The sequence below is a fragment of the Malaclemys terrapin genome, chromosome 10 (assembly GCF_027887155.1).
Source record: "Malaclemys terrapin pileata isolate rMalTer1 chromosome 10, rMalTer1.hap1, whole genome shotgun sequence".
Classification (NCBI taxonomy): domain Eukaryota; kingdom Metazoa; phylum Chordata; order Testudines; family Emydidae; genus Malaclemys; species Malaclemys terrapin.
Window position 1 is genome coordinate 52,136,092 of NC_071514.1, and position 27,047 is coordinate 52,163,138.

Genomic DNA, 27,047 nt, shown 5'->3' on the forward strand with positions numbered 1-27,047 from the left:
CAGGGCAAATCCTTGATGTAAATATGCTCTTATTGAAATCTCATATTAAGAGAGAAGCCACTTCTCTGCCTGGAATAGTTCTTCAATCTAATGGCTAGTTACTGAGAATGGAGTTCCCTGCAAGAGAACTTTGAAAATCCTGGATTTTATTTACAGGACTGATTTCTTAGTGTGCCTACGCATGCAGAACATGAGCTGGCATCACATGGCCAGGGGAGGAGCCATCTGCTAGAACAGCAACCTGTGTGCTTTTTTGCAGTGAAGCCACGCAGGGCAATTCCCACGTTTCCTAGTGCTATGGGACACATGGAAACAAAGACTCCTATTTTCCAACTGCATTTGGCTATTTTAGAAAACACCAAGGAAATCAAGGCTATTAGCCAGGATGGGCAGGAATGGCGTCCCTAACCTGTTTGCCAGAAGCTGGGAATAGGCGACAGGGGATGGATCGCTTTATGATTGCCTGTTCTGTTCATTCCCTCTGGGGCACCTGGCACTGGCCACTGTCGGAAGACTGGATACTGGGCTAGATGGACCTTTGGTCTGACCCAGTAGGGCCATTCTTATTTCTTTCAGGTTTCCTGCCTCCCTCCATACAAATCTCCTTCTAGATCAGGAGCACCCAAAGGCCATGTGTGCTCCCAGGAGCTTGGAAGCTGGTCTGTAGCTATTGCCAGGTATATTTCATAAGTAGGGCTGTCAATTAATCGCAGTTAAGTCATGCGATTAACGCAAAAAATTGATTGTGATTAAAAAAATTAATCACGATTAATTGCACTGGTAAACCATAGATTACCAATTGACATTTATTAAATATTTTGGATGTTTTTCTATATTTTCATACATATTGTATTCTGTGTTGTAACTGAAATCAAAGTGTATATTTTTTATTCTAAACATTTGCACTGTAAAAATGATAAACAAAAATAGTATTTTTCAATTCACCTCAATACAAGTACTGTAGTGCAATCTGTCATGAAAGTGCAACTTACAAATGTAGATTTTTTTTGTTACATAACTGCTTTCTCTCTCTCTCTCTCTCTCTCTCTCTCAAAAAACAAAACAAAACAATGTAAAACTTTAGAGCCTACAATTCCCCTCAGTCCTACTTCTTGTTCAGCCAATAGCTAAGACAAACAAGTTCGTTTACAGGAGATAATGCTGCCCTCTTCTTATTTACGTCACCAGAAAGTGAGAACTGGCATTTGCATGGCACTTTTGTAGCTGGCACTGCAAGGTATTTATGTGCCAGATATGCTAAACATTCATATGCCCCTTCACGCTTCGGCCACCATTCCAGAGAACATGCTTCCATGCTGATAACGGTCATTAAAAAAATGTTAATTACATTTGTGACTGAACTCCTCAGGGGAGAATTGTATGTCCCCAGCTCTGTTTTACCCGTACTCTGCCCTATATTTCCTGTTACATCAGTCTCGGATAATGACTCAGCACATGATGTTCACTTTAAGAACACTTTCACTGCAGATCTGACAAAAAATGCAAAGAAGGTACCAATGTGACATTTCTAAAGATAGCTACAGCACACGACCCAAGGTTTAAGAATCTGAAGAGATGAGGTGTGGAGCATGCTTTCAGAAGTCTTAAAAGAGCAACACTCCGATGCGGAAACTACAGAACCCGAACCACCAAAAAAGAAAAATCAACCTTCTGCCGGTGACATCTGACTCAGATAATGAAAATGTACATGCATTGGTCCACACTGCTTTGTATTGTTATTGAGCAGAATCTGTCAAAAGCATGGACGCATGTCCTCTGGAATGGTGGTTGAAGAATGAAGGGGCATCTGAATCTTTAACACATCTGGCACGTAAATATCTTGCAATACCAGCTACAACACTGCCATGAGAACACCTGTTCTTCACTTTCAGGTGACATTGTGAACAAGAAGCGGGCAGCATTATCTCCTGCTGTAAACAAACTTGTTTGTCTGAGAAATTAGCTGAACAAGAAGTAGGACTGAGTTGACTTGTAGGCTCTAAAATTTTATGTTGTTTTATTTTTGAATGCAGATTTTTTTGTACATAATTCTACATTTGTAAGTTCAACTTTTATGATAAAGAGCTTGCACTACAGTACTTGTATAAGGTGAATTGAAAAATACTGTTTCTTTTGTTTTTTAGTGCAAATACTTGTAATCAAAAATAAATATAAAGTGAGCACTGTACACTTTGTATTCTGTGTTGTAATTGAAATCAATATATTTAAAAATGTAGAAAACATCCACAAATATTTAAATAAATGGTATTCCATGATTGTTTAATCATGCGATTAATTGCAATTAATTTTTTTAATCGTTTGACAGCCCTATTCATAAGGAGATTACAGCCCCCCACTTACTCCAGCTTTATCCAAGAGGCCTGCAGGAGATGGATGAGATTCCAGCTACACTATTTTATACATCTTTGCTACAGCTCTTAAATTGCAAGGGTAGTTCGTGGTTGGGCAAGGCCTGAGTGACCTTGTTCCAGAAGGAGTGTAAGTCCTGGCCCTGTGAGGAAGTGCCACAGGTGAAGTTTATTCCCCCAATATGTCAATTCTTTCACAGCTGGATAGACAATCAGAGACAAGACAGCAGCTGGATTTACTAGCAGCCCTAGGAAATTCCAGTTGCAGGCACAGAGGACAATAGGAATGCCACCTGTCTTTAGTGACAATTCTGAGAAATCCCTTTTGTTTGGCGGGGAATTCACGGGGGTCAGGTCTCCAGCTGATAGAGAATGCGTCATGACATAACTCTGCTGTGATGCATGCCAGTACCTGGCCCAGAGGTAACCCCTCTGCAGCGTCACTCCCCCTTACCCTGTCCATTTTGAAGTTCCTTCCCAGTACATTTTTCTGATTGGAGTCCACGCCGTCACAACTGGCTAAGAACTCCGTGAGAAAGGCTGAGTAGAAGCTATCAAAGTCCACTGAGGCCATGTTGTAGATAGCAATGCCAATCTCTTCCTGCAACAGGTCATGTGATTTGTGGACCAGCACCTGAAGCAGCACATTCACAAACTGAAACAGCATGGTTGTCCGGAAGATCTTCTGCAGGGCGAGAGAAGCACACTCAGTCATATCCTCCCAAGCTGCCAAGTCTCCTGGGCGGGGTCAGACTGAGCCACTACATAGTGCCATGCCAGCTTGCCCACCAAGGGGAGAAGCAATTCTCCAGGACGAAGGCCAGATCAAGGCAGTAAGCACAGCTGCATCTGACCATCCCTTTGCTGGAGGCCTTAATGTTTTTTCTAGAATTTCAGCTTTCACTTAGGAACAGAAGCCGCTAGCTCCTTTGACTGTGCAGAACACATCCCAAGTGTGAACCAGCATAGCAGTGCTGAATCTGCAGGGACTGGAACAGTCAGCCAAATTAATCCCTGGTGTAAGGCAGGGGGTGAATTTGGCCCCATTCAGCTCAATGGTTATGGCAGATATGGGCAAACTGGCCCGCAGGCCACATTTGGCCCGCGGGACCATCCTGTCCGGCCCCTGAGCTCTGGGCCGGGGATGCTAGTCCCCAGCCCCTCCCCCGTTGTCCCCCCTCCCTCGCAGCCATGCCGCAGTGCAGGCCGCACTCTGGCCTGCCGCTTCCGCTGGGCAGCATGGGGAGCGCAGCTGGCTCTGGCCGGGTGTTGCAGCTGCGAGCTCCTGCTGCTGGTAAGGGGGTGGGGGGTGGGTAAGGAAGCTGGGTGTCCTGGGGGGCAGTCAGGGAGGAGGGGGCGGTTGGATGGGGCAGAGGTTCTGGGAAGGCGGTCAGGGGATGGGAGCCTGGGGGGCCTGTCAGGGGGCGGGGATGTGGATAGGGGTCGGGAGGGCAGTTAGCGGCGGGGGGGTCCCAGGAGGGGGTGGTCAGGGGATGAGGAGCAGAGGGTGGTTGGATAGGGGGTGGGAGTCCCAGGGGGGCTGTCTGTGGGCAGGGTGTGGATAGGGGTTGCGGCAGTCAGGGGACGGGGGGGTTGGATGGGTTGCGGGTTCTGAAGGAGGCAGTCAGGGGCGGGGGCTAGGCTGTTTGGGGAGGCACAGCCTTCCCTACTCAGCCCTCTATACAGTTGTGCAACCCCGATGTGGCCCTCGGGCCAAAAAAGTTTGCCCACCCCTGGGTTATGGACTCAGAAGAACGATGGCAGTTTAAACATCCACTACTTGAGCAGGAGATCAGTAAGTCCCTTTCTCACTCCAGCTCACCAGATGCCCACCCAATGCCAGATGCTTACGAAAACACCAGAGGTTCCAACAAGTCTTGAAGATTAGTTAGTGCACCAGCCACAACAGCCGGCTGTTGATACAGGTCAAGGACAGAGTTCCTCTGTGGTAGCTGGTCCTAACCTGGGGTCCCTGCTTTCATCCGGTAGCCAGGAGGGCTAAGCCCCAGATTCTACCTCCAGTCTTTCAAGACAATGGCCAATATGCCAGAACTGAAGTGGGGGGAACTCCACACGACAATTAGAATGACTTGATTTTAAAGGTTAAATACCTTGCAGCCTGCCAAGGTGAGAGCCAAATGCTTCACACAGAGATCATTAGCCTTCCTCCACTGAAGAGTCCAAACTAGGGTGTCGATTATCGCAGTTAACTCACGCAATTAACAAAATGAATCGTGATTAAAAAAATTAATTGCGATTAATCACAGCTTTAATCTCACTGTTAAACAATAGAATACCAGTTGACATTTTTCTACATTTTCATATATATTGTATTCGTGTTGCAATTGAAATCAAAGTGCATATTATTTTTATTACAAATATTTGCACTGCAAAAATGATAGACAAAAGAAATACACCTCTACCCCGATATAACGCGGTCCTCAGAGCCAAAAAATCTCATTGCCTTACAGGTGAGACCGCATTATATCGGGTTCGGGCCGGTACGGCATACGGCAAGAGCCAGTACACCGTGCCGGACTGGAGCGGATTCCTTGGCGGTGATTTAAAAGGCCTGGTGCTCTAGCTGCTGTAGGGAGCCCCGGGCCCTTTAAATCGTTGCTGGAGCTCTGGCAGCCGGGCTCAGGCGGGGATTTAAAGGCCCGGGGCTCCACATGAATTCGGATATAACATGGTAAAGCAGCGGGGGTCGGGTGGCGCTTTAAGGGGTCCAGGGCTCCTCGCTGCTTTACCGCATTATATCTGAATTCGTGTTATATCGGGTCCCGTTCTATCGGGGTAGAGGTGTAGTATTTTTCAATTCACCTTACACAAGTACTGTAGTACAATCTCTGTTGTGAAAGTGCAACTTACAAATGTAGATCTTTTTGTTACATAACTGCATTCAAATACAAAACAATGTAAAACTTCAGAGCCTACAAGTCACTCAGTCCTACTTCTTGTTCAGCCAATCGCTAAGACAAACAAGTTTGTTTACATTTACAGGAGATAATGCTGCCCGCTTCTTACTTATATCACCTGAAAGTGAGAACAGATGGTGACGTTGTAAACAAGAAGTGGGCAGCATTATCTCATGGAAATATAAATAAAATTTATTTGTCTGAGCGATTGGCTGAACAAAAAGTAGGACCGAGTGGACTTGCAGGTTCTAAAGTTTTACATTGTTTTATTTTTGAATGCAGATTTTTTTTGTACATAATTCTACATTTGTAAGTTCAATTTTCATGATGAGATTGAACTACAGTACTTGTATTAGGTGAATTGAAAAATACAATTTATTTTGTTTTTCTTACAGTACAAATACTTGTAATAAAAAACGTAAGTGAGCACTGTACACTTTGAATTCTGTGTTGTAATTGAAATTAATATATTTGAAAATGTAGAAAATATTCAAATTTTTAAAAATAAATGGTATTCTATTATTGTTTAATCATTTAGTTAATCGTGATTAATCACAATTTATTTATTTAATTGCTTGACAGCCCTAGTCCAAACCCCAGCCCCCAAAGTCATCCTTTACCATGTTCAAACCTCTAAGTATAATGCCCCAATCAGTGAATCCTTTCCTCCCCTCCCATTTTGGGTGACTCCTTCCTTCCATCCTCCTCCCTACTGTTGTTGAAGAGCCCACCAGGTTTTTACTGTGACCAGTGCAGAGGTGGGATCACTTCTGTACCAGACACCAGTGCAACAGGCTGAGGGGAATGTTGATTTAATCCGTGCTGTGCCCCCAGCTCTGTGCCCCTAGCACAACCACCACTAGAAACACGATGACTCAAGGTCTGCTGCACTCCCCGCCCACAGCCTTTACTCCGAAACCTCTCCTGGGGTGAACCTCTCCTGGGGTGCTGTATATCACCAAGAGCTTGGAGTTGCAGCTTGCCAGTACCATCAAGCAGTAATTTCTAGCATTCCGGGTTCACGAGATACCAGACCATAATACTGTCACACTGCTCAGCCTAGCAGTGGCTCAGGACTTGCTATATAGCAGGGCTCAGCACAGTGCCCTCTATCTGCTGCACACAGCACATATAGGAGTTGACCAACTGGCACCCACCTTGTGGTACAGCTTCTGCTTGGTATTCAGTGTCTCCAGGTAGAAGAGATTCTGTTTAAATAGGTGTATGTCAGGCTGCAGGAAGGACTGGCCAAACGCCTATGGAAAAAGACAGATCTTAGGAGATGGAATGAGTAGCAATATGCCTAAAGGCCAGCATGCAGGTTTGCCAGACAGGACTGGAGCACATGACATCAAGTGCTGGCCAAAGGCAGATCTATATATTAGAGTATTTGGTGTCCAACTGGATCTCCTGGCATCAGAGTACATACCACTTGGCAGGGCCCTCCGTTAGCCCAGAGGCTTGTGTTGTCTGAGCTTTTCAGGTTTAACTCCCATTTCCGTACTAGATATACTGCCATTATACCCTAATCCTGCTCGCGCTCTCCTGCAGGGAACTGCTACCTAGTGCCCAGGCTGGGAGGGCAAGTGCCTGGCCTCCTTTGAAACAGACACCTGCAGAAGTCAGCCCAGGCGGCAGAGGTAGTGCTTCAACCACCACTTCTCCCCAGTGCAGAATCTGAGGGCTGTTTGAAAGACCTGTCCCCTTTTCAGGACCTCACTCACACCCTTCCATCTGTTAACTGTAGATGGATGTGGCTCAGCTTGTCTCGGTCAATCCCTCCACCTCCCTCCCAGCTGTTTGCCTTCATTGTGAACCTGACCTCACACACAGCCAACCCCAGAGTATGGCAATGTGGGAAGCTGAGCTTTCAGCTTTGGCAGTCCAGAAAGGTACCATTTCCACCACTCACCCTCCAAGTAATGTTCCTGCCAAAAAGGACCTATTCTCAGTTTTCATCAGGAAACATCCTCAAGGAGCTCAGGGAGACTCTCCTGTATCTAATATGCCATACTCCAAGGATACAGGCAGAGCCCTATCAAATGCAAAACCCATCCAGAGTAGTGAAGAGCCCATGTCCCAGGGACAAACCCCCCAGGAGTTACAAGAACCTCTCATGACACTCCTAACTCCAGTCAACCCACAGAGCAGAGGTGATTGCTTAACAAACCATGCAGATACCAGACCAGAAAAAATGACCAAACTTCAACTGAAGTCTAAGCACATCTGAGACACTCTGAACAGTCCTTCGATTGAGACTCTTGAGAACTGGAGCTAGTGTGTTCTCACTGGAGGAATGGCTGGTGATGAAATTCTCTCCCTTTGCTAATCAGCTAGAACCCAAGTTTGCTGGATGTATGGGTGGGTTGGAGGATTTGATCTAGCCCAGGGATTCTCCAACTTCATTGCATCGCAACCCCCTTCTTACAACAAAAATTACTACATGACCCCAGGAGGGGGGACTGAAGCCTGAGCCAGAGCCAAAGCCCAAGCCCCGCCTCCCCGGGTGGGGAGGTCAAAGCCAAAGCCCAAGGGCTTTAGCCCCAGGCATGGAGCCTGTAACCTGAGCTCCACCACCCAGAGCTGAAGCCCTCAGCTTTGGCTCTGGCCCCAGGCCCCAGCAAGTCTAAACCAGTCCTGGCAACCCCATTAAAATGGGGTGGTGACCCACTTTGGGGTCCCGACACACAGTTTGAGAACCACTGGTCTAAATTATGAGGTGCTTTTATCTGGTCAGCTCTTTGTGGGAGGCAGGGAAAGAGGGAGAGTACACATGTTGATGTTTTGTTTTAAACATCTGGATAAGCCCAGAGGGCAGGACGATAGGCAGATATAACACATTACTACAGTAAGTAATAAAACAAAAGGAGCTGGAACTGCAGCTAGCTGAAAGACAAGCCACAAAGGGTCTAGGAATATAAAGTTTGCTGGATTGGACTGGACTAGTATCTTGTCGCAGATAGAGGCCAAGACTTGAGGCTTCAGGAGTGAGACAGTCTCACATGCTAAGCTGCTTTTATATTGTACAAGGTATGGGATGTAGGAAAGTTCTACCTGATGCCTCCCATACGGTACCACAGCTTCCATCATGTAACAGGAGACTAGATCACCCTTGATAGCCATGCAACTCAGTGTTAATGGTCAAAAATGACCCAGCACTTTTCAAAATCCAGCCACAGACCTGATAGGGCAGCAAGTGCCCAGGCTGGCACTCCGCTGGATAACACAGGATGTTCTTACCATAGAGAACTTTTGCAGAACATTAAGTAACAGCTTTCCGTCAAAAGAGCAGGAGCCAACTAGTAAAACCAAGTCGCCCAGAATTGCTGGCCAAGAGGCAGCTAATATTCAATTACTGAGTAAATGCCACTTTAGAAAGGTGCAGCTGAAAGGTTCAGTCCAGTCACACTGTCAGAGAAGGGGCAAGAACAAACATGCTCAGGCAGCCCTGCATAGCCTGGGTGGTAATGCAGAGATGAGCCATGAGTCCTAGCAGATCTCAGTGGAAACTAAGGGCTTCTCTATCTGGGGAGTTAGTGCTTGGCAAGCTAAGCTGTAAATCTACAGCCTGCTGTGCACTGCCTGTGGACCATGTGGACCCTGGAAACAGCAGCAGGTCACAGCATACTATGGAACTTTCAGTGTGCAGCAGCAGAATCCACATGGCCCGTTAGCACGCTGCAGGCTACTGCACTGAAGATTTAAACCCCTGCTTGCCAAGCACTAATTATCCGCATAAACAGGATACCAGAAAGGGGCAGGACACAAAGAAAGTTCAATACAGGGTTTAACGCTCTGAATGAGAAAGAAACATCTCCATTTCTAATACCATAGAGAGGACCATTCCTGTGAGCTCTCAATTGCAGGCAGTTTTGTGACCAGGTCTCTGATCTGACCTCTCAATGGATGGCCCTGGCCTCTGGAACTCTTTGCCCTGTGCAGGCCTGCCAGACCCCAGAGATCCTGAGCTCCCAGGGCATGGTGCAAGGCTCTGTTTACTCTGAAGTAGGCTGGAGGTAAAGAGCATTGCATCAGGCAGCCTGACTGGGCGATCAATTGGGATGATGTTTTGAATTTTGCTGCAAGTTGCGTTAAACCCTTTGGAGAGCTCATCCTGCTCTTAAAGAGGTAAGTACTCACAGGCTCGAGCAGTTTTGATAAATGCCAGAGTAAAACCTGAAACAAGGAACTCTTATGCTTTTTAGGACTCTGGCTCCCCAGGCTGGAAAGAATGCTATAGGCTTTATCTGCAGGCTATTATATTTCATTTCCCTTCTCTATTCATAGATCCACAGCCTATAGAACAGTGGTGGGCAACCTGCGGGCTGCACGCGGCCCGCAAGTTGCCCACCATTGCTAAAGAATAGCCAATAACTGTTCTTTCCTAGATGTGGTGGTCCAGATATAGTGGAACATCTTATAGTAACAAGTCAATGTAAACCCAGAAGAAATACCTTAGTACCATACCAGCTTTCTTCACTACTAGATTGTCCTACTGCACATCAAGAGACTTGTGGTGGTAAAGGTAACAGTGACGCTTTAGTTCTGCATGTGGGGTGTGATGCATCATTGTAGTGCACAAATCCACATTGAGAAAGTGACCCCTTGAGATGCTTACTATCCCTTTATGTTCTACAGGGTAAGATAGTCTGCATCTTGTCTACAAAACCACACATCCCACGTGTGAGCTAACCTTCCATAGCTGTGCAACAAGAACTCAACATGTTAAACCTAGTTTGAGTCAACCCTGAGAGTTTCTAATTGTCCGGTCACTACAATATAACCTCCCATCAGGAAATCCTAAGTTCTCATGTTGTGAGAGCTGTTGAGTTACCTGCATAATGGCACTGAACTGTGCTTCATTCTCCATCTGTTCCTCTGCTATCCCTCTCTGGACACTTGCCAGAACGCTAGACTTGAAGAAGTACCGCCAATTGTGATGGAGGACCTGGAAAAGTAGCTCAAATAACTCTGCTTTCACATCAGGAGATGAGCGCTGGGGGAGAAACAGAATCTTAGAACAGACTGCTCTGGTGGATCCCACTACGAATAGCTCTTCCCCATAACATGCAGGTGGTCATCCAGAACAGTATTTCAGACCAGAGGTGCTCCATTATAGCAAGGGCATGGCTGAGCTGATGACCAAGAATTTCAAGCTTATTTTCCTCTAGGGTAAGCATGAGACCCAATGCTCATCTGGGCTATGCAAAAAACCCACTCTACACATAGTGAGTCCTGAAGCCTTGCCTTGAACATATCTGCAAATTTAGCTTCTTCACAGCTACCAGGCAATGACCTCAACCCAGATCAGGCTCCAGATCTAACAGTAATTCTGTCCCAGCTCGCCCCATCTAGTGGCTCAGACTGCGATAGCATGAAAGAAAACAATGAAACTGCTTCTCCCCTCCTCTCCCGCTCAGGATTTTAATTGAACACTAACTCTGCCCGCTGTATGGGAGTTGTCTTACCTCTGCAATGATGGGGTAGACCTGTTCCATGCACAGCGAGATGATGCTGGGTAAGAAAGGCTTGAACACTTGGCCTGGCTCTTGTACCACAACTTGCAGAATCTTCAGAAACTTCTCAACCACACGACAGCCAGTACTGCCCTCATGGAGGATGCTCTCTGCTAACTGCTCTCTAGGACACAAACAAAGTCACTGCCGCTGTCAGAAGTCTGAGAGATGTTTAGACAAATTAAAAGATTTGGAGACAACAGCAGCAGACAAACACCATTAATTTAGTTTGAGGTGTTGCTATAGACTGCTTGCAGCCAATCTCAGAAGGGAGCTGGCTGTGTGACTAAGGGACACCAAACCACCCAGGCTTCCACAGATTTAGGATGATTAGAGCACACTCAATATTCTCCTGATCCAGACCTTAAAGAGCAACAAAGCACAGGGACGTGAAGTCAGTTCTGCAATATTTCTTTTGTCTTAGATGAAACCATAAGGCATTACAATAGCTTTACCATTTCCTCAACATGCCTCACAGCATTTGCGTGCAGGCCCCAGATTAATGACTGGTGGGCAGTCAATTCCCCCATCCAGTTAGGCCACTATAAACAGCACGTATCCTGCAGGTGGAAAGGCTATCCTTTCTTGAGCGAGGCACTGATGCTAATTCATGGTCACATGCAAGGTGCAGCAGCCTAGGGAGGTTCTTTCCTTCACAGAGGTAGAAGCTCCCAGTCTTGGCCTATGCTGGAGGCAGAGATCAATTCCTGAATGTTGTTTCAGATTCAGAGAAGCAAAACACCCCCTTTTGTTCATACAAGACCTGTTCCCACCTATTTATGAGAGGAGCTGGGGAATGTGATGTGTTTGCTGGCAGAGGATAGCTTCTTGTGTTCATAGAAGCATAGATGATTAGGGTTGGAAGAGACCTCTAGTCCAACCTTCTGCTCAAAGCAGGACCAACACTAACTATATCATCCCATCCAGGGCTTTGTCAAGCTGGGCCTTAAAAACCTTTACAGATGGAGATTCCACCATCTCCCTAGGTAACCGATTCCAGTGCTTCACCACCCTCCAACTGAAATAGTGTTTCCTAATATCCAACCTAGAGCTCCCAGGCTGCAAATTGAGACCATTGTTCCTTGTTCTGTCATCTGCCACCACTGAGAACAGCCGAGCTCCATCCTCTTTGGAACCCCCACTTCAGGTAGTTAAAGGCTGCTATCAAATCTCCCCTCACTCTTCTCTTCTGCAGACTAAATAAGCCCAGTTCCCTCAACCATTCCTCGTAAGTCATGTGCCCCAACCCTCTAATCATTTTCATTGCCCTCCGTTGGACTCTCTCCAATTTGTCCACATCCTTTCTGTAGTGGGGGGCCCAAAACTGGATGCAATACTCCAGACATGACCTCACCCGGTGCCGAATAGAGGGGAATAATCACTTCCCTCAATCTGCTGGCAATGCTCCTATTAATACAGCCCAATATGCCATTAGCCTTCTTGGCAACGAGGGCACACTGTTGATTCATATCCAGCTTCTCGTCCACTGTAATCCACAGGTCCTTTTCTGCAGAACTGCCGCTTAGCCAGTCAGTCCCCAACCAGTAGCAGTGCATGGGACTCTGCACTTGTCTTTGTTGAACCTCATCATATTTCTTTTGGCCCAATCCTCCCAATTTGTGTAGGTCACTCTGGATCCTATCCCTACCCTCCAGCGTATCTACCTCTCCCCCTAGCTTAGTGTGATCCGCGAACTTTTTGAGTTTGCAATCCATCCCATCATCCAGATCATTAATTAAGATGTTGAACAAAACCGGCCCCAGGACCAGCCCCTGGTGTTGTAACCTGCCTCCTCCCTCCAAGTCATCTGGTCTTTTAAAAAAGCATTTTTGCCTCCTTCCCCCAATGGATTCAGTCCTGGGGAAAAAATCCAGGCACTTTGAGGGGGTGAAAATATTAATGGATACTTTAGAGAAGTGGCCAATCAGCAAGCTGCTCATACAGCAGACGTTCTCAAGGTAAAGAGCTTCCTCACACAGGGTCCAGAAAGAACAACTTTTCACCAGTGTTAGGCAACCAGGGGTGACAGGTACCTGGTGAACATGTTTAGGAAGGTCTGTATGATCTGCTCAGTGAAAGGTACTCCCATCTGTACCCTCAGTCCTTGGAAGAGGGTGAGGAAGAAGCTCAGCATCTCATCTGTCACATCTATAACAGAAAGAAGAAAGGCAAGAGAAGGTGTTAACGAGATAGCTGTAAAGCACCGCATATGTTTGTTTTGTTAATGATCTGCTCCTCCTGTGCTGGATTCCCCTTTACTCATTCATGCTGGGATTACCAGTAGGGCTGCCATTGCAAATGAGAGACTAAGGGCTGGTACCAAAGGTTTATAACCTGACACCTGGTGGGAGAGGCAAACTGGAGTGGCCTTTTATACATCCAGCCAGCATGATACAGTGCTAACAGCAGAGAACCCACTTAATTAGTCTGAGCCACCGACATGGAAAGTACTGAGGTGCCTCTTGGGCCACGCTCTGTCAGTTCACTGCTTATACGGGATCAACAGGAAGTAATATGAAATTCAAAAGCCACGTGCCTTTATGCCTTTAAGAGGCGGGGGAAGGGAGTAGGAGAAAAAGGAAACTGACTGGTTTGATTTTTGTAATTATTAAAGACACTCGGCTGAATTCAGAGGTAATTCCCAGCACATGGTTGTGTGCTTAACTGATTATCACTGCAGAGTCAAGTCTTGTGCTAGCACTGTCTCACACACTTGATTGGGTAACCATGTTAAAGCTGTATCTGCTCAATTCTTTCACTGTGCATGTCCCACCATGGATAAATACTGCAACTGCATGAGACTGTCCACAAAGGGAATTTCACTGTTCCGTTGTCTGCTAGCTATTCACCAGAATGGTTAATCAGGGAGTTGTGACATCAGTTTACCCTACTGGATTTTGTTTGCCTTTAAAGTTATCCTCTATCCTGTCTCTTATTCTTCCTCCTACCTCCCAACTCCTTACTTCTCTACACATCCAGGGGAAACAGTTTTGTATTCCTGCTCCACCGCAGAAGCTGCCACCTCTCTTTGGGGTACTAGATGTGACCCACGATGGTCTCACTAGGCTGCCCTTGTGCCTCTTTTCTAGTGAAATGCTGGGTACTCCGGGGGCTGTAGCTGCCAGCTGCCTTAGTGCGATACAAAGCCTGTTTCTCAAGATTAACTGGGGTCCTGCTCAGGATAAGACTGGTTAGCAAGGACCTCTGGGGCCTGGCTCTGACCCAGGATTATTTGCTTCACAAGCAGTCTCAAGAACTGTCCGTCTTGGTCTGAACGGGGCTACACCTCCACACCTCTTCAAGATTCTGAAGATATGGTAAATGCCAGGTAACATTATGTGCAAAAAACATTTTTTGTTTTTAAATCCCTTAGCCAGGTCTGTTCCATTGTGTGTCTGGCAAGGGACCATTCCCGAGGAACAGGTATAGGGCATTTTGAGGATTCAGTACCTTTCATGACTACGTCCTCATCAGCTGGAGTACCAGTTGTTTAAGCAATTTAAGACCATTTCCCTATCAAATGTCTTCTGACCCTTTCCTGATCCAAGATGCAGCTTAACCTAAAAGTTCCCAGTTAAACAGCTGCCCACAGTACTGATTCACATTCCACTTGGGCAAACAAATCTATGCACATCATGTATGTGCCAAGGCTAATTTTATCAGAATGGGCTTTGGGCATTTATCAGTAGGTCATAAGAGCTAGTCACAGCATTAAAGCTTGTCCTATTGTTATACCTGACTGATGAATGAAAGCTGGGAAGAGGGCTAGTGAGACCTGCACGGATTCCTGCAGTGACTGATAACAGATCTGCCGAGACTTGGTAGACTCTCCAGAGATACTTTCCACAGTGTCTTCTAAGATACTAAGTGTCTGGTGAATGATCACTTTGGCTGCAAATCAAGATGAAGAAAGAGTTAGGAGAGATTTTCCAGGGATACTAAGAAAACTAACCAAGTGGCAGAAATCACTCATCCACATCTACAATGGCCAAAACCTAGAAGCCTTTCCACAGACAAGATGACTATACACCAACTCAAGTTCCCAATGCAAAAAGTGCTTAAGAGTGTGCCTAATTTTAAGCAAACAGGCCCACTGAAGACAACAACTCACATGCTTAGTCCTAGCCATGTGTTCAAGTACCTGGCTTGTCCAAATGGTTACTGCTTCTATTAAGAGGCAGAGACTATGGGATCACAGAGAAGTGGAGGGATAGCTCAGTGGTTTGAGCATTGGCCTGCTAAACCCAGGGTTGAGAGCTCAATCCTTGAGGGGACCATTTAGGGATCTGGGGCAAAAATCTGTCTGGGGATTGGTCCTGCTTTGAGCAGGGGGTTGGACTAGATGATCTCCTAAGGTCCCTTCCAACCCTGATATTCTAGGATTCAGATTAACTATGTGTTTAAATGAGACCACTAAAGTAACACCAGACAAGAAGAAAACAAAGAACAAACACGCTGGAACAATGGGCTACACTGGTCAATTTAGTACATGACAATGACAACAGCAGTGAAGACATTGCAAGCAAGCACTGTGTAAATATCAATGGAGGAGAGAAAACACTGGCCCAATTCAAGCTGCACAGCAGTTTTCTGATGAGTACCAACTGTCCTTTCAGGATTGAGACAGCCCAACCCCCACACACTTGTCCCGTATATAAAGCAGACCACTGCTCTCCAGAACGTGCCAGGTTTGAACACCTTGTGTCTATACTGTAGCTGTAAGTGATAATCTAGGATTCCAAATAATATTTAGTAGAATGATCCTCAAAACTAAAGCCCCGCAACATGCATAGGAACCCTTTTAGCTAGCAGAGAACATGACATTTCAACCCCCAACCCCAACAAGCGTTCTCTATATCTCTGAGTCTTGACAAAATCCTTACTATTTTCTCACAGCTGAAATCTTTGGGAACATTACCGCCAACCTAGATTTCCAGCATAATAGCCTAATGGTAGCCCCCAAACTACTGCATTAGTCAACTAGAGTATTTTATAATGTAATCTTTCCTGCCTAGAAGGTTAAAAACGACAACTTGATCCTGATCTCTGAGCAATGAAGAAGTGTACTGACAACTCACTGGAGCAAAAGTTCCCTTTAAAACACTCACTGAAAAGGTGGGAAGGACAGTCGCATTAACAGTCATTTGATCTAACCGCTCACACCTCAGCCTCCCAAATAAGTCTCTGAGTACAGGCTTTCTAGCTAGTGCAGTTATTGGAACAACTCTGCTTAATGACTCCCTATCAGCAGCTGCCCTGGTGGATGGTTCATATCAGGAAACAGAGCACTTACTGTCCTCCAGCCGCACTTTCCTCTGTGGCAGGATGGCACTGGATTTCAGATGGCGGTATTCCCTTGTGAGGGCAGAGATCAGACTGGCATGGTTGGTTGAGCGAACTGCCCACTGCTGTTCACTCTCTGGGAGATTTGGCCATGGCAGCAACAACACATTTGAGAGTGCTCTGCACACCAGTACCTGGGCCTGGAACCAACGAAACATTAAGTCTTGAAACAACGCAGCTTTAAGGAACCTGCTATTGCCTCATTTAAGGGAGACCTCTCTGAGTTTACATGGAAGTGCGTTTCCAGCATAAGTACTGAAGAAATCAAGTTTAATAAAAGAGCGACGTTAAAAGCCCAACACGCAACTGAAATCTTGCAAACTAGAAGGGGAAGGTGAGTATTGTGATTAAGGCACTAGACCCAGCCTCAGATCTGGGTTCAATTCCCAGACTCTCTGGATAACCTGGAGCAATTCACTCAATCTTTGTGCTTCAGTTCTATATTTGAGTAATGAGGGCTTTGTCTACACTGTGTAGCAGCATTGACTACAGGGATGTGAATTACAGAGCCCACCAAAGTGTTCTGATCTAACTGCCCTGCATGGACACTGCTGGCATGAACTAAGGGTATGTCTATACTGCAATAAAAAAAAAAAAACTTGTAGCATGGCATCTGTGTCAGTGGGCTCCTGCTGCAGGGCTAAAAATAGCAGTGTTGATGTTTGGGCTCAGGCTGGAATCCCAGCTCTGAGGTCCTCCTCCCCTTTGCTATTTTATAGCCCCGTAGCCAGTCACCTGACCCAGGTGTGCCACAGGTCTTTTACTGCAGTGTAGATGTATCCTAAAAGGTATCCAGCTTGCACTAACAGAGTCCTGTTTGAAAGAGGACGTACGTTAATGCAAACTAGGCATCTTTTAGTTTGTGCCAGCAATGTCCACACAGGGCAGTTAGATTGCCACATTTTTGTGAGCTCTGCAATTGGCCCCTCTATAGTCCACAGCACTGTGTACAAAAGCCCAAGGATAACGCTTCCTTGCTCCTACCTATTGTCTGTCTTGTTATTTATATTGTAAGTTCTTTGGGACAGATGCGTAGTAGGTTTGAACAGTCCTCAACACAAGGAGACCCTGATCTCTGCCAGGGCCTTTAAGTACTACTTAATACAAATCAGCATTTAAACTGGGAATGCAGACTAAGGAATCTGAATGGAAATATTCCTCCCCATGAGTCATAGCCAGCCCTAGAATGCAGAGGTTCAGAGACAAAACTATCAAATGTAGATAATTCAGAGCTCTTGCCATCATAAAACAGCCAGGACATCAGGTACAATTTACAGGAAGTTAAGATGTTGTTTAATAAGATTTGAGAGTTCCAATTTTATGTTTTTCCTCAGTTTTAGTACTTCTACTCTAAAAATTAAAGGCCAAGACACTCTGATTGCTGCACATAATGTTTACAGAATCCAGGAGTAACGTCTCTTTCCCTGAAATTGATGTACCATGATGGTAGAAGCTGTGGTATTGTTTCCTCAGGGCACCCAATTAAACTGACATTCTGCATTTGTGTTAGAGTCAAACAGCACCTTATCAGGAAGCCGCTGAGCGGAGGTATCTGTGATCCTGTTGAAAACTTTCTGTACTGCTGGGATTCTAATCAAGAACACTGGCCGCACTGTAGTAGCTAACGAGACCAGCAAGTGGCACGCAGACAACAGCAACTTCTCTTGCACCTGAAAAAGAGAGCATGTGCTGGTTAAGCTTTGCAGTAACTCAGTCCTACAGTGTCAAGAGACAGTGGACTTTCTGGGACACAGCACTGGTATTCAAGAGCACACTGAAACTGACCGACAGAACATTCACACAAACTAGCCTTCAAGCACAAGTCAGTATTCAGTGGCCTTTAATCAGAACACAGGTCAGCCCCTTACCACGGAGTGTGAAGATTTCTCAACTCCCAGATTAAAGGAGCCACAATATAATTAGACCTTTATTAATCCATCTTTACTTAAGAGGCTGCTCTTGCAGCGATTGGCTGTCATTTATTTCTATGATGCTATTTAAGGCAGCTTTTGTCTCGATGACACTACCTTCACATCTCACCAAGTTTTTCACCATGTTCTTGGAAAGCAGACAAATGCATTGCACAGGCAAATAAACAGAACCTCTCATCTGCAGAGTCACATGTCCTGAGGGCCAACCTGCTAAATGTATAGAGACAAGAGTAGCATCTGCATGGAAAGTTGGATGTTAATTTCAGGTTTTACCCTCTTGTTTCTCGGAGAAGTATTTGCCTTTTTTGATGAAGGTACCTTGGAGCTGATGAGTGGAGTAATTGCTTCCAGGGCGGTGGAGACGAGAGAGATGAACTGCTCTGGATTCTGCCGATGAACTTCACTGTAGAACTGGGCTAGCCAATGAGAGTAAGCCTGCAATGCTGCCAGTGACTGAGCGTGGCTGGAAGGAGGGAGAGACAATTGTAACAAACATGTGATAAAGGGCATTCCAGAAGGACCACAACAGGATGGCGGAAGTCTCGAATACAGTAAAGTAGCTCTGATGACATATTACAGAGAGGCACTCTTTTCCTTGGAGTTAAGGTGTACAATAGCTTTTCCCATTATAAGACATCCAGAACTGTCCATGTCTGAAGTTTAACACATGCATTAGAATTTCTGGAAACTTTAAGGCAACCTAGACAAGACTTTTTTTTTTTTTTTTTTTTTTGAGAGAGAGAGAAACAGGAGGGCTGCACTTCTGGAACATTTCCAGAACTTCCTTTGGCACAACAGTTGGTCAAGCTTGATTCAGTCTGATTGAAACCACACTCATGGCCATATTTAAGCACCTGATAAGGCCTGATATCGGTCTAGTTTGTAAAGGTTTTTATTAGGTGTGCACGTGGGAAGAAATAAAAGCAATTTATGGTGACATGAATATTCCGTAGAGTTCCTAACTCCGCATGGCTTCAATGGTAGCAGCCACAAAAGGGATGGACGGGAAGAAGTAGGAGGCAGTCAAGACAGGAGAATGAGGCGGGACACTAGATCAGCTCTTGCCCATGTGAAGAGTAGGTATGCCTCTAGCAGTCTAGAGACCACTCCCCAAACCAACTACACCTCTACCCCGATAGAACACTGTCCTCGGGAGCTAAAAAAATCTTACCGAGTTATAGGTGAAACCGCGTTATATCGAACTTTCTTTGATCCGCTGGAGTGCGCAGCCCTGCCCCCCCCGGAGCACTGCTTTACCGCGTTATATCGGGTAGTGTTATATCAAGGCTGAGGTGTGGTTTCATTTTACGTGTCCTATCCCCATGTACTTAGCCACTTGACTGGTGGTAGAAAGGAGATCCTGCTCCCAGGACAGTTTGGGGGCTGGCTCCACACAGGTTGGAGACTGCAGGACTCCCATCACTGAACAATTCAATATATATTTTAGACACCTAAGGAAATTTCCAGCCTGGGAACTTTAAGGTAAATTTAAGACTAAATACCAATCAGTTACTTAGAATGTTCTAGTCCATACAACCCCCTCCCCCCAAAAAACATTACAAAGCCTGAAAATTCAATGCGATGGCTGTACTTAAAGTCATTTGAAAGTTTGGAAATACTTGAAGTTTTTCAATCCACCTTAACTCTGCCCACAGAACCGAAAACCAAGCAATACTCTGAGCTTCAAGGTTGCGGATATCACAACATCAAAGATTCCAAACACTGACCAGTAACCTAACTAAGTCTATCAACCAGAATACGGAAGTCAAAACTGCACATTTCCACATCTTTTAAACAAAAGGGAGTCTTTAAATAACTACAGTAAGCTTTTCTTCTGAGCTATATGAGTCAAACTGCTGCAACTTTCAGCCAAAGACACAGGATTAGATTCCATTCCCCAGGAGTTTACAGGATTTCTAATGTGCAAGCTGTCATGTAGCAAGACTTAAGATCTTGTTTGTAAAACTATGAAGACAGAGTTGGAGCAAAAAGTAGAGTGCTTACATGCCAAGGAATCCTGGTGGTGGGCTTCACATGGGCATACCAGATATTTTATGCATTAAACCATAGCACCACACTCCAGCATTCCCTCTATATGGCTGGCACACTGTGCAAATAAAGCACATGGAGCAGATTCGTAAGATCTCTGCTGCCTGTGTTAGTAAACCGAATGGCTTTATCAAAACCTCCATCCTGCTAACAGGTGTCCACAGGGGGAAGGTAAGCAGAGAAAGGTGTTTACATCTTGCTGACTTTCAATATCCTTTTTAGGTTTAACTTAATTTTGGATTGCCAACATAATGTTTCTTTCTTGTTGTTTTAAACTGCTCCCCTCCCTCAGTGTTTACAGCTTAACTCTAGACTATTTTTGCCGGGGATTAGCACATGAATTGGGAGTTCAATCAACAGTAAGTAAGTGCAGTTACTTTAAAATGTTGCCTTTGCCCTAGTAACTGCACCCACCAGGTGTGTTGAGACAGGTGGTATAATTGAACTTTTGTGCTATTGCTCCACTGTGCATACGTCAGGAGTACAGGAAAGTTAGCAAGAGGTCAAATTAAAATAAACTGCTGGGTTTGTGTTTCAAGTGTTCTGTATTTCAGGCTCAATGCCATGTCAAAGGCTACAGACCAGAATGATCCTTACTGATAGTAATGAGGGAAAGAAGATGGAGGTGAAAGTTACACAACTTCAGTAACAGAATGAAATAAGCACACCTCTTAAACTGATGTCAGACTAGGGCAATACGGATTTCTGCTTTGACTGACAAGAGGATTGGATTTATTGATAGCAGGGGATGAAAACAGGCCAACAAATCCAGAAGAATTCCAGCCTGGTAGGGCTGTTATGAGAAAGGGACAATAGAGCTATTTAACATGAAAAAGTTAAGCTTAGTTTGAACCTAATGTAAGCAACACTCAGTTTGGATTAATAGCAGAGAGACTCAGGGGACTAAGTGATAAAACCACTTACCAGCATGGAATCTCAGAAGTTTGATATACAGTATATGCAATCACAAATCAAAATAAACTTTTCAAAAGGACATATTTAAACCCTGCTCACAAGGTCAGCTGGCAGAAAAAGGCATATTCAACAGAGCATAATGGAGAGATGAAGACCATTAAAGTGGTATTCTATTTTAAATGTGGAGTCTCAATGCTATTTTAAAGTTTTAACTTGTGGATCAAATTTCCTCATTTTATAACTTGAAAAAAAATGGGTTTTATAACTTACAAAGGCACATACTCATCCTGAAATCTGAGAGTTAAGCTGTGTTCCGGGCTCTTGTATCACAAACAGTAATAAAGATTGAGGACTAAATTCCCATCCTTAGTAACACCCATGCAAGTGCATTATCTTAAGTGGGATTGCACAATTTAGCAAGGGCAGCATTTAGCTCTGGAATTGTAACTTGGTTAACGGTTCTATTAATGCCTGAGCCAGATAAGAACCTGGCTCACTTTCCCATAGTAGTACAGGCTCTGCAGCACTAACAGAAGTAACAAAACATTTGCTATGTAAGTCCAGACTACATACCCAGAGCAGGGATGTAAGATGCCACCATTTTTACATAGATTACTTTCATTACCCTAACACTTCAAGCGAACTGAGCTTCCTTGAAGTCAGTACAAGGTGTATTATGGGCTGTTATCACTGCTTTGCATTTAGAGCCAACATGGTAGCTGTTTTTCATCTGACCCTAATATTGTTTTTAAATTAAATCTCATTATATGAATGGAACTGGGCAGCTGGGCTAAGAACATGAATTGGAGGAAACAGTGGTCTGAGTATGAAGAGCAGCTAGTTAGCCTTGATCTGGGGATAGTGATCACAAAGCTTCTTCATGGTCAGCTAGGAAACACTGGAGGATAAATGTGTATCATACGGACCCTGGACTTCAGAAAAGCAGACTTTGACTCCCTCAGGGAACAGATGGGCAGGATCCCCTGGGAGAATAACATGAAGGGCAAAGGGGTCCAGGAGAGCTGTCTGTATTTTAAAGAATCCTTATTGAGGTTGCAGGAACAAACCATCCCGATGTGTAGAAAGAATAGTAAATACGGCAGGCGACCAGCTTGGCTAAACAGTGAAATCCTTGCTGATCTTAAACGCAAAAAAGAAGCTTACAAGAAGTGGAAGATTGGACAAATGACCAGGGAGGAGTATAAAAATATTGCTCAGGCGTGCAGGAGTGAAATCAGGAAGGCCAAATCACACTTGGAGTTGCAGTTAGCAAGAGATGTTAAGAGTAACAAGAAGGGTTTCTTCAGGTATGTTAGCAACAAGAAAAAAATCAAGGAAAGTGTGGGCCCCTTACTGAATGAGGGAGGCAACCTAGTGACCGAGGATGTGGAAAAAGCTAATGTACTCAATGATTTTTTTGCCTCTGTCTTCACGCACAAGGTCAGCTCCCAGATTGCTGCACTGGGCAGTACAGCATGGGGAGAAGGTGACCAACCCTCTGTGGAGAAAGAAGTGGTTCGGGACTATTTAGAAAAACTGGACGTGCACAAGTCCATGGGGCCGGATGCGCTGCATCCGAGGGTGCTAAAGGAGTTGGCGGGTGAGATTGCAGAGCCATTATTTTTGAAAACTCATGGCGATCAGGGGAGGTCCCAGATGACTGGAAAAAGGCTAATGTAGTGCCCATCTTTAAAAAAGGGAAGAAGGAGGATCCGGGGAACTACAGGCCAGTCAGCCTCACCTCAGTCCCTGGAAAAATCATGGAGCAGGTCCTCAATGAATCAATTATGAAACATTTAGAGGAGAGGAAAGTGATCAGGAACAGTCAGCATGGATTCACGAAGGGGAAGTCGTGCCTGACTAACCTAATTGCCTTCTATGATGAGATAACTGGCTCTGTGGATGAGGGGAAAGCAGTGGATGTGTTATTCCTTGACTTTAGCAAAGCTTTTGATACAGTCTCCCACAGTATTCTTGCCGCCAAGTTAAAGAAGTATGGGCTGGATGAATGGACTGTAAGGTGGATAGAAAGCTGGCTAGATCGTTGGGCTCAACGTGTAGTGATCAATGGCTCCATGTCTAGTTGGCAGCCGGTTTCAAGCGGAGTGCCCCAAGGGTCGGTCCTGGGGCCGGTTTTGTTTAATATCTTTATTAATGATCTGGAGGATGGTGTGGACTGCACTCTCAGCAAGTTTGCAGATGACACTAAACTAGGAGGCGTGGTAGATACACTAGAGGGTAGGGATCGGATACAGAGGGACCTAGACAAATTAGAGGATTGGGCCGAAAAAAACCTGATGAGGTTCAACAAGGACAAGTGCAGAGTCCTGCACTTAGGACGGAAGAATCCCATGCACTGCTACAGACTAGGGACCGAATGGCTAGGTAGCAGTTCTGCAGAAAAGGACCTAGGGGTCACAGTGGACGAGAAGCTGGATATGAGTCAACAGTGTGCTCTTGTTGCCAAGAAGGCTAACGGCATTTTGGGCTGTATAAGTAGGGGCATTGCCAGCAGATCAAGGAACGTGATCGTTCCCCTTTATTCGACATTGGTGAGGCCTCATCTGGAATACTGTGTCCAGTTTTGGGCCCCACACTACAAGAAGGATGTGGAGAAATTGGAAAGAGTCCAGCGGAGGGCAACAAAAATGATTAGGGGTCTGGAGCACATGACTTATGAGGAGAGGCTGAGGGAACTGGGATTGTTTAGTCTCCAGAAGAGAAGAATGAGGGGGGATTTGATAGCAGCCTTCAACTACCTGAAGGGGGGTTCCAAAGAGGATGGAGCTCGGCTGTTCTCAGTGGTGGCAGATGATAGAACAAGGAGCAATGGTCTCAAGTTGCAGTGGGGGAGGTCCAGGTTGGATATCAGGAAAAACTATTTCACCAAGAGGGTGGTGAAACACTGGAATGCGTTACCTAGGGAGGTGGTGGAATCTCCTTCCTTGGAGGTTTTTAAGGCCCGGCTTGACAAAGCCCTGGCTGGGATGATTTAGCTGGGAATTGGTCCTGCTTTGAGCAGGGGGTTGGACTAGATGACCTCTGGAGGTCCCTTCCAACTCTGATATTCTATGATTCTATGATCACTTGGCATGGGAAGTAAGTGGAGAAAAATACTGACAAGTCTTTGGGATTCCAATGCTTCCTCACCAGGGAGAAGAAATAAGGGACCTAAATTCAGACACTGTCTTACTTCCACTCATCATTTTTGGTCCTATGAACACCAATAGCAGGATAACCCTTTGGAAGCCTACAGTATAATTTTGGTTTTGCAGTAAAAGTCTCATACTCACACGTCGATAAGGTCAGGTTTCAATACAGAAGGCACAGCAGTTTCAATGTTGTACAGTTTAATCTGGGACCCGTACAGTGTTACCTTGACCAGCCTGCCAATAAAGAAGCAAATCAAGGAGTGTGTAGGAAATGTAAAATACAGATGTGCATGTACATCAAGAACAACCAGAATATACTTTATCATAACATGGCACTCAGCTAGACTGCACACTGACTAAATGTTTTCTCTCTTTTTCTCTCACTCACTCAGATTGTCTAGCACAACAGGGCCATTTTGCATCACAAGCAAACTTGTTCTAAGGAATAGGTACAGTATTTCTGAATGTAAGCACAGGACTATGTATAAGCTTATGCATATGCTTATTTGGGAGTTGAGGAGAAGCATCAAATGGAAATCTGATTCCAGCTCTTGCATGTACTTTATCAGACAGACATCCAATAGAGATTTTGTTTTGGGTGATGCCGACCTGAAGTAATCAAATTATATCCTTAGTTCCATTAGGTCAGAATAGCTGCAATTACATCACGAGAGTGAACTCTTGACTTTCCCAGTAATTGTTCAGAACTGAACATTTAAGTAATCAATTATTGCTTATCTCTAAAATATGTATTTAAAGGATTACAGGAGGTATATTTGAGAAATTTAGCCCTGGTGAAGCAATACCTCTGGCATTTGATAGACTGACATTCCAGTTACTTTGTGGCAGAAGGTAGTTTGTGTTTTTTGCTATTCATTGTGGGGGTGGTAGGCCTTAAAAGTGGTAAGCAGTTCCTCTGCACTGGTGGAGGGATGGCAAAACTATTTCCTGATGCAGTGACCTTTTGCCTACCTCTCCACTACTGTAAGGGCATCGTTGAACCGGGCAGCAAAAACATCCCCAATAAAGTACTCGGCTAAACGGCCAACAGCCTGCAGCAGGGAGCTAAGGTCTCGTAGGGAGCAGTGCAAGCGTCGGCAGTCATTCTCTGCAGTGATATTCAGCCTATGACCTGAAATGACATTGTGGTCCGTTAGCCAGAAAGCAAGGCAAGATTCAAGTGTAAATGCGCTTTGGTTTGCTATTAACCATTGATTAACATTCAGGCAGTTTGGAGTCTCTCTCTCTCTCAAATGTAACCTATATCTGTAATAAATACATCTCTTTCAGATGAGAAACCCAATTATGTAGCTACAGGAAATGCAGAGTTTATGCTAATTTCATTACAAGCAGTCTCTAAATTAACTATCCCGTGGGTCACAGTTCAGCTCTGAGCACCATCATTTGATGGAAAGAATGAAAAAAACAAGTTTAAATGGACACGGTCAAATATAGTTTTCGCAGATAGATTCAAGTTCTCACTACCCATCATTTGTAATTCTCTTTATAAAAGACTGAAAAGAAAGTTCCCCAGCCATTTGGCTTTTTCATGTACTTTTTGCTTTGTTTCAGATTAAACTGTAGCTAACAGGTGTCTTTTTTTGGTTACTGATTGACATTTTTTTTTTTTAAATGATGATCCCAGCTCTGGGGATAAGGTTGTTAGTTTGGCTCCCTCTGCTGTTTGTCTATATAGCAACAGAATATAAAAATTCCTAGAGGAACAACAAAACCACATTTGTAACCTGGATGAATTAAATTCAGATGCAAACACAATGTGTGGCTAACCATCTACACTCACAGCACCCAGATACATGTAACATACCGAATCCTGGAATTTTTTCCCCCATAGAATAGGCTATATAAGCATACTGCTAATGTATATGTTTATTTCTATTTTCCCAGTAGTACACAGTGTCACCTAGCATGGGACGCTCTGCTGGAAAATACATATTGTAATGCATAGGCCTAAGGACAATGAGGATAGCTGAATAATTTTCCCTGCTTTCCTTTCAACTGTTCAGATAAATATATTACAACAGCATATTTTTTCCACTCATGCCAATTTAGTCTCAGCACTGATGTTGAAAAGTAGGAGATATTTCCATCAAGATTGCAAGATGTGAAACTGCTAAGACATGCACTACACAGTATGATCCTGAAGTTGTACTTGAGTCTAAGCTGTCTGCTCTGATCCATGCCCCCCTTAGATGAAAAGCCAGCTGAACCAACTTCTGTTATACACCATTGTCTATAAGCCTTCCATGAACATGTGTAGTGACAGTTCAACGTGGGAAGTGACCATAAACCTGGGTGCAGAACATAATCCACAAATTGCTAATATCCGGCATGGTAAGCTTCTGGAGCCTTGTCTGTGTAATAAGTCACTATACTCTACTGACCCATCGGGGCAGCCAGAGTACTAGAAAAAAAAAACTTGGGAGCCAGGGACAGATTTGCAACAGTTAAACAGCTTAAAAGTAACAAAGACTGCCATCAGCATGCACTGCAGTGATTTAGTGCATTTAAAATGTGCTTATTTTAATATATTAGGTGGTTTGTGTTCAACTTCTCTAAGTGATAATGATGTGGATAACATGTACATCTTGTGATATTTAGCATACAGCAGATTCTTCTAACAGCTATGTCAGAAGGCTTAATGGAAGGGATACATTCTAAAGGGTTAGAGACATGTGTCTATGTAGTATAAATTGTACCCCCCCCAATTAAATCTCTCAACCAGTTAATATCCCCCCACCCACCCTTTCCTCAGTTGTCAGAAACAGCCAGCCCACAAGGTGAGCCAACAGCCTAAAAGAGGGTTTGGTTTCTCCCTTTGGGATTAAACTCTTTT

At 44.8% G+C, this 27,047-nt stretch overlaps 1 protein-coding gene across 2 annotated transcripts in view; it reads right to left on the minus strand.

The window, feature by feature from the left end:
• XPO6 (exportin 6) overlaps positions 1-27,047 on the minus strand; it is a 104,152-nt gene that overhangs the window by 930 nt on the left and 76,175 nt on the right. For both annotated transcript variants that reach the window (XM_054041771.1, XM_054041770.1), the window contains exons 13-23: positions 25,166-25,325; positions 24,335-24,427; positions 18,396-18,540; positions 17,670-17,816; positions 16,097-16,286; positions 14,539-14,694; positions 12,837-12,951; positions 10,756-10,927; positions 10,122-10,283; positions 6,445-6,543; positions 2,824-3,054 (exon numbers count right to left, since the gene is read on the minus strand). In XM_054041771.1, coding sequence (XP_053897746.1) covers positions 2,824-3,054; positions 6,445-6,543; positions 10,122-10,283; positions 10,756-10,927; positions 12,837-12,951; positions 14,539-14,694; positions 16,097-16,286; positions 17,670-17,816; positions 18,396-18,540; positions 24,335-24,427; positions 25,166-25,325 — 1,670 coding nt within the window. The remainder of the gene's footprint in view (positions 1-2,823; positions 3,055-6,444; positions 6,544-10,121; positions 10,284-10,755; positions 10,928-12,836; positions 12,952-14,538; positions 14,695-16,096; positions 16,287-17,669; positions 17,817-18,395; positions 18,541-24,334; positions 24,428-25,165; positions 25,326-27,047) is intronic.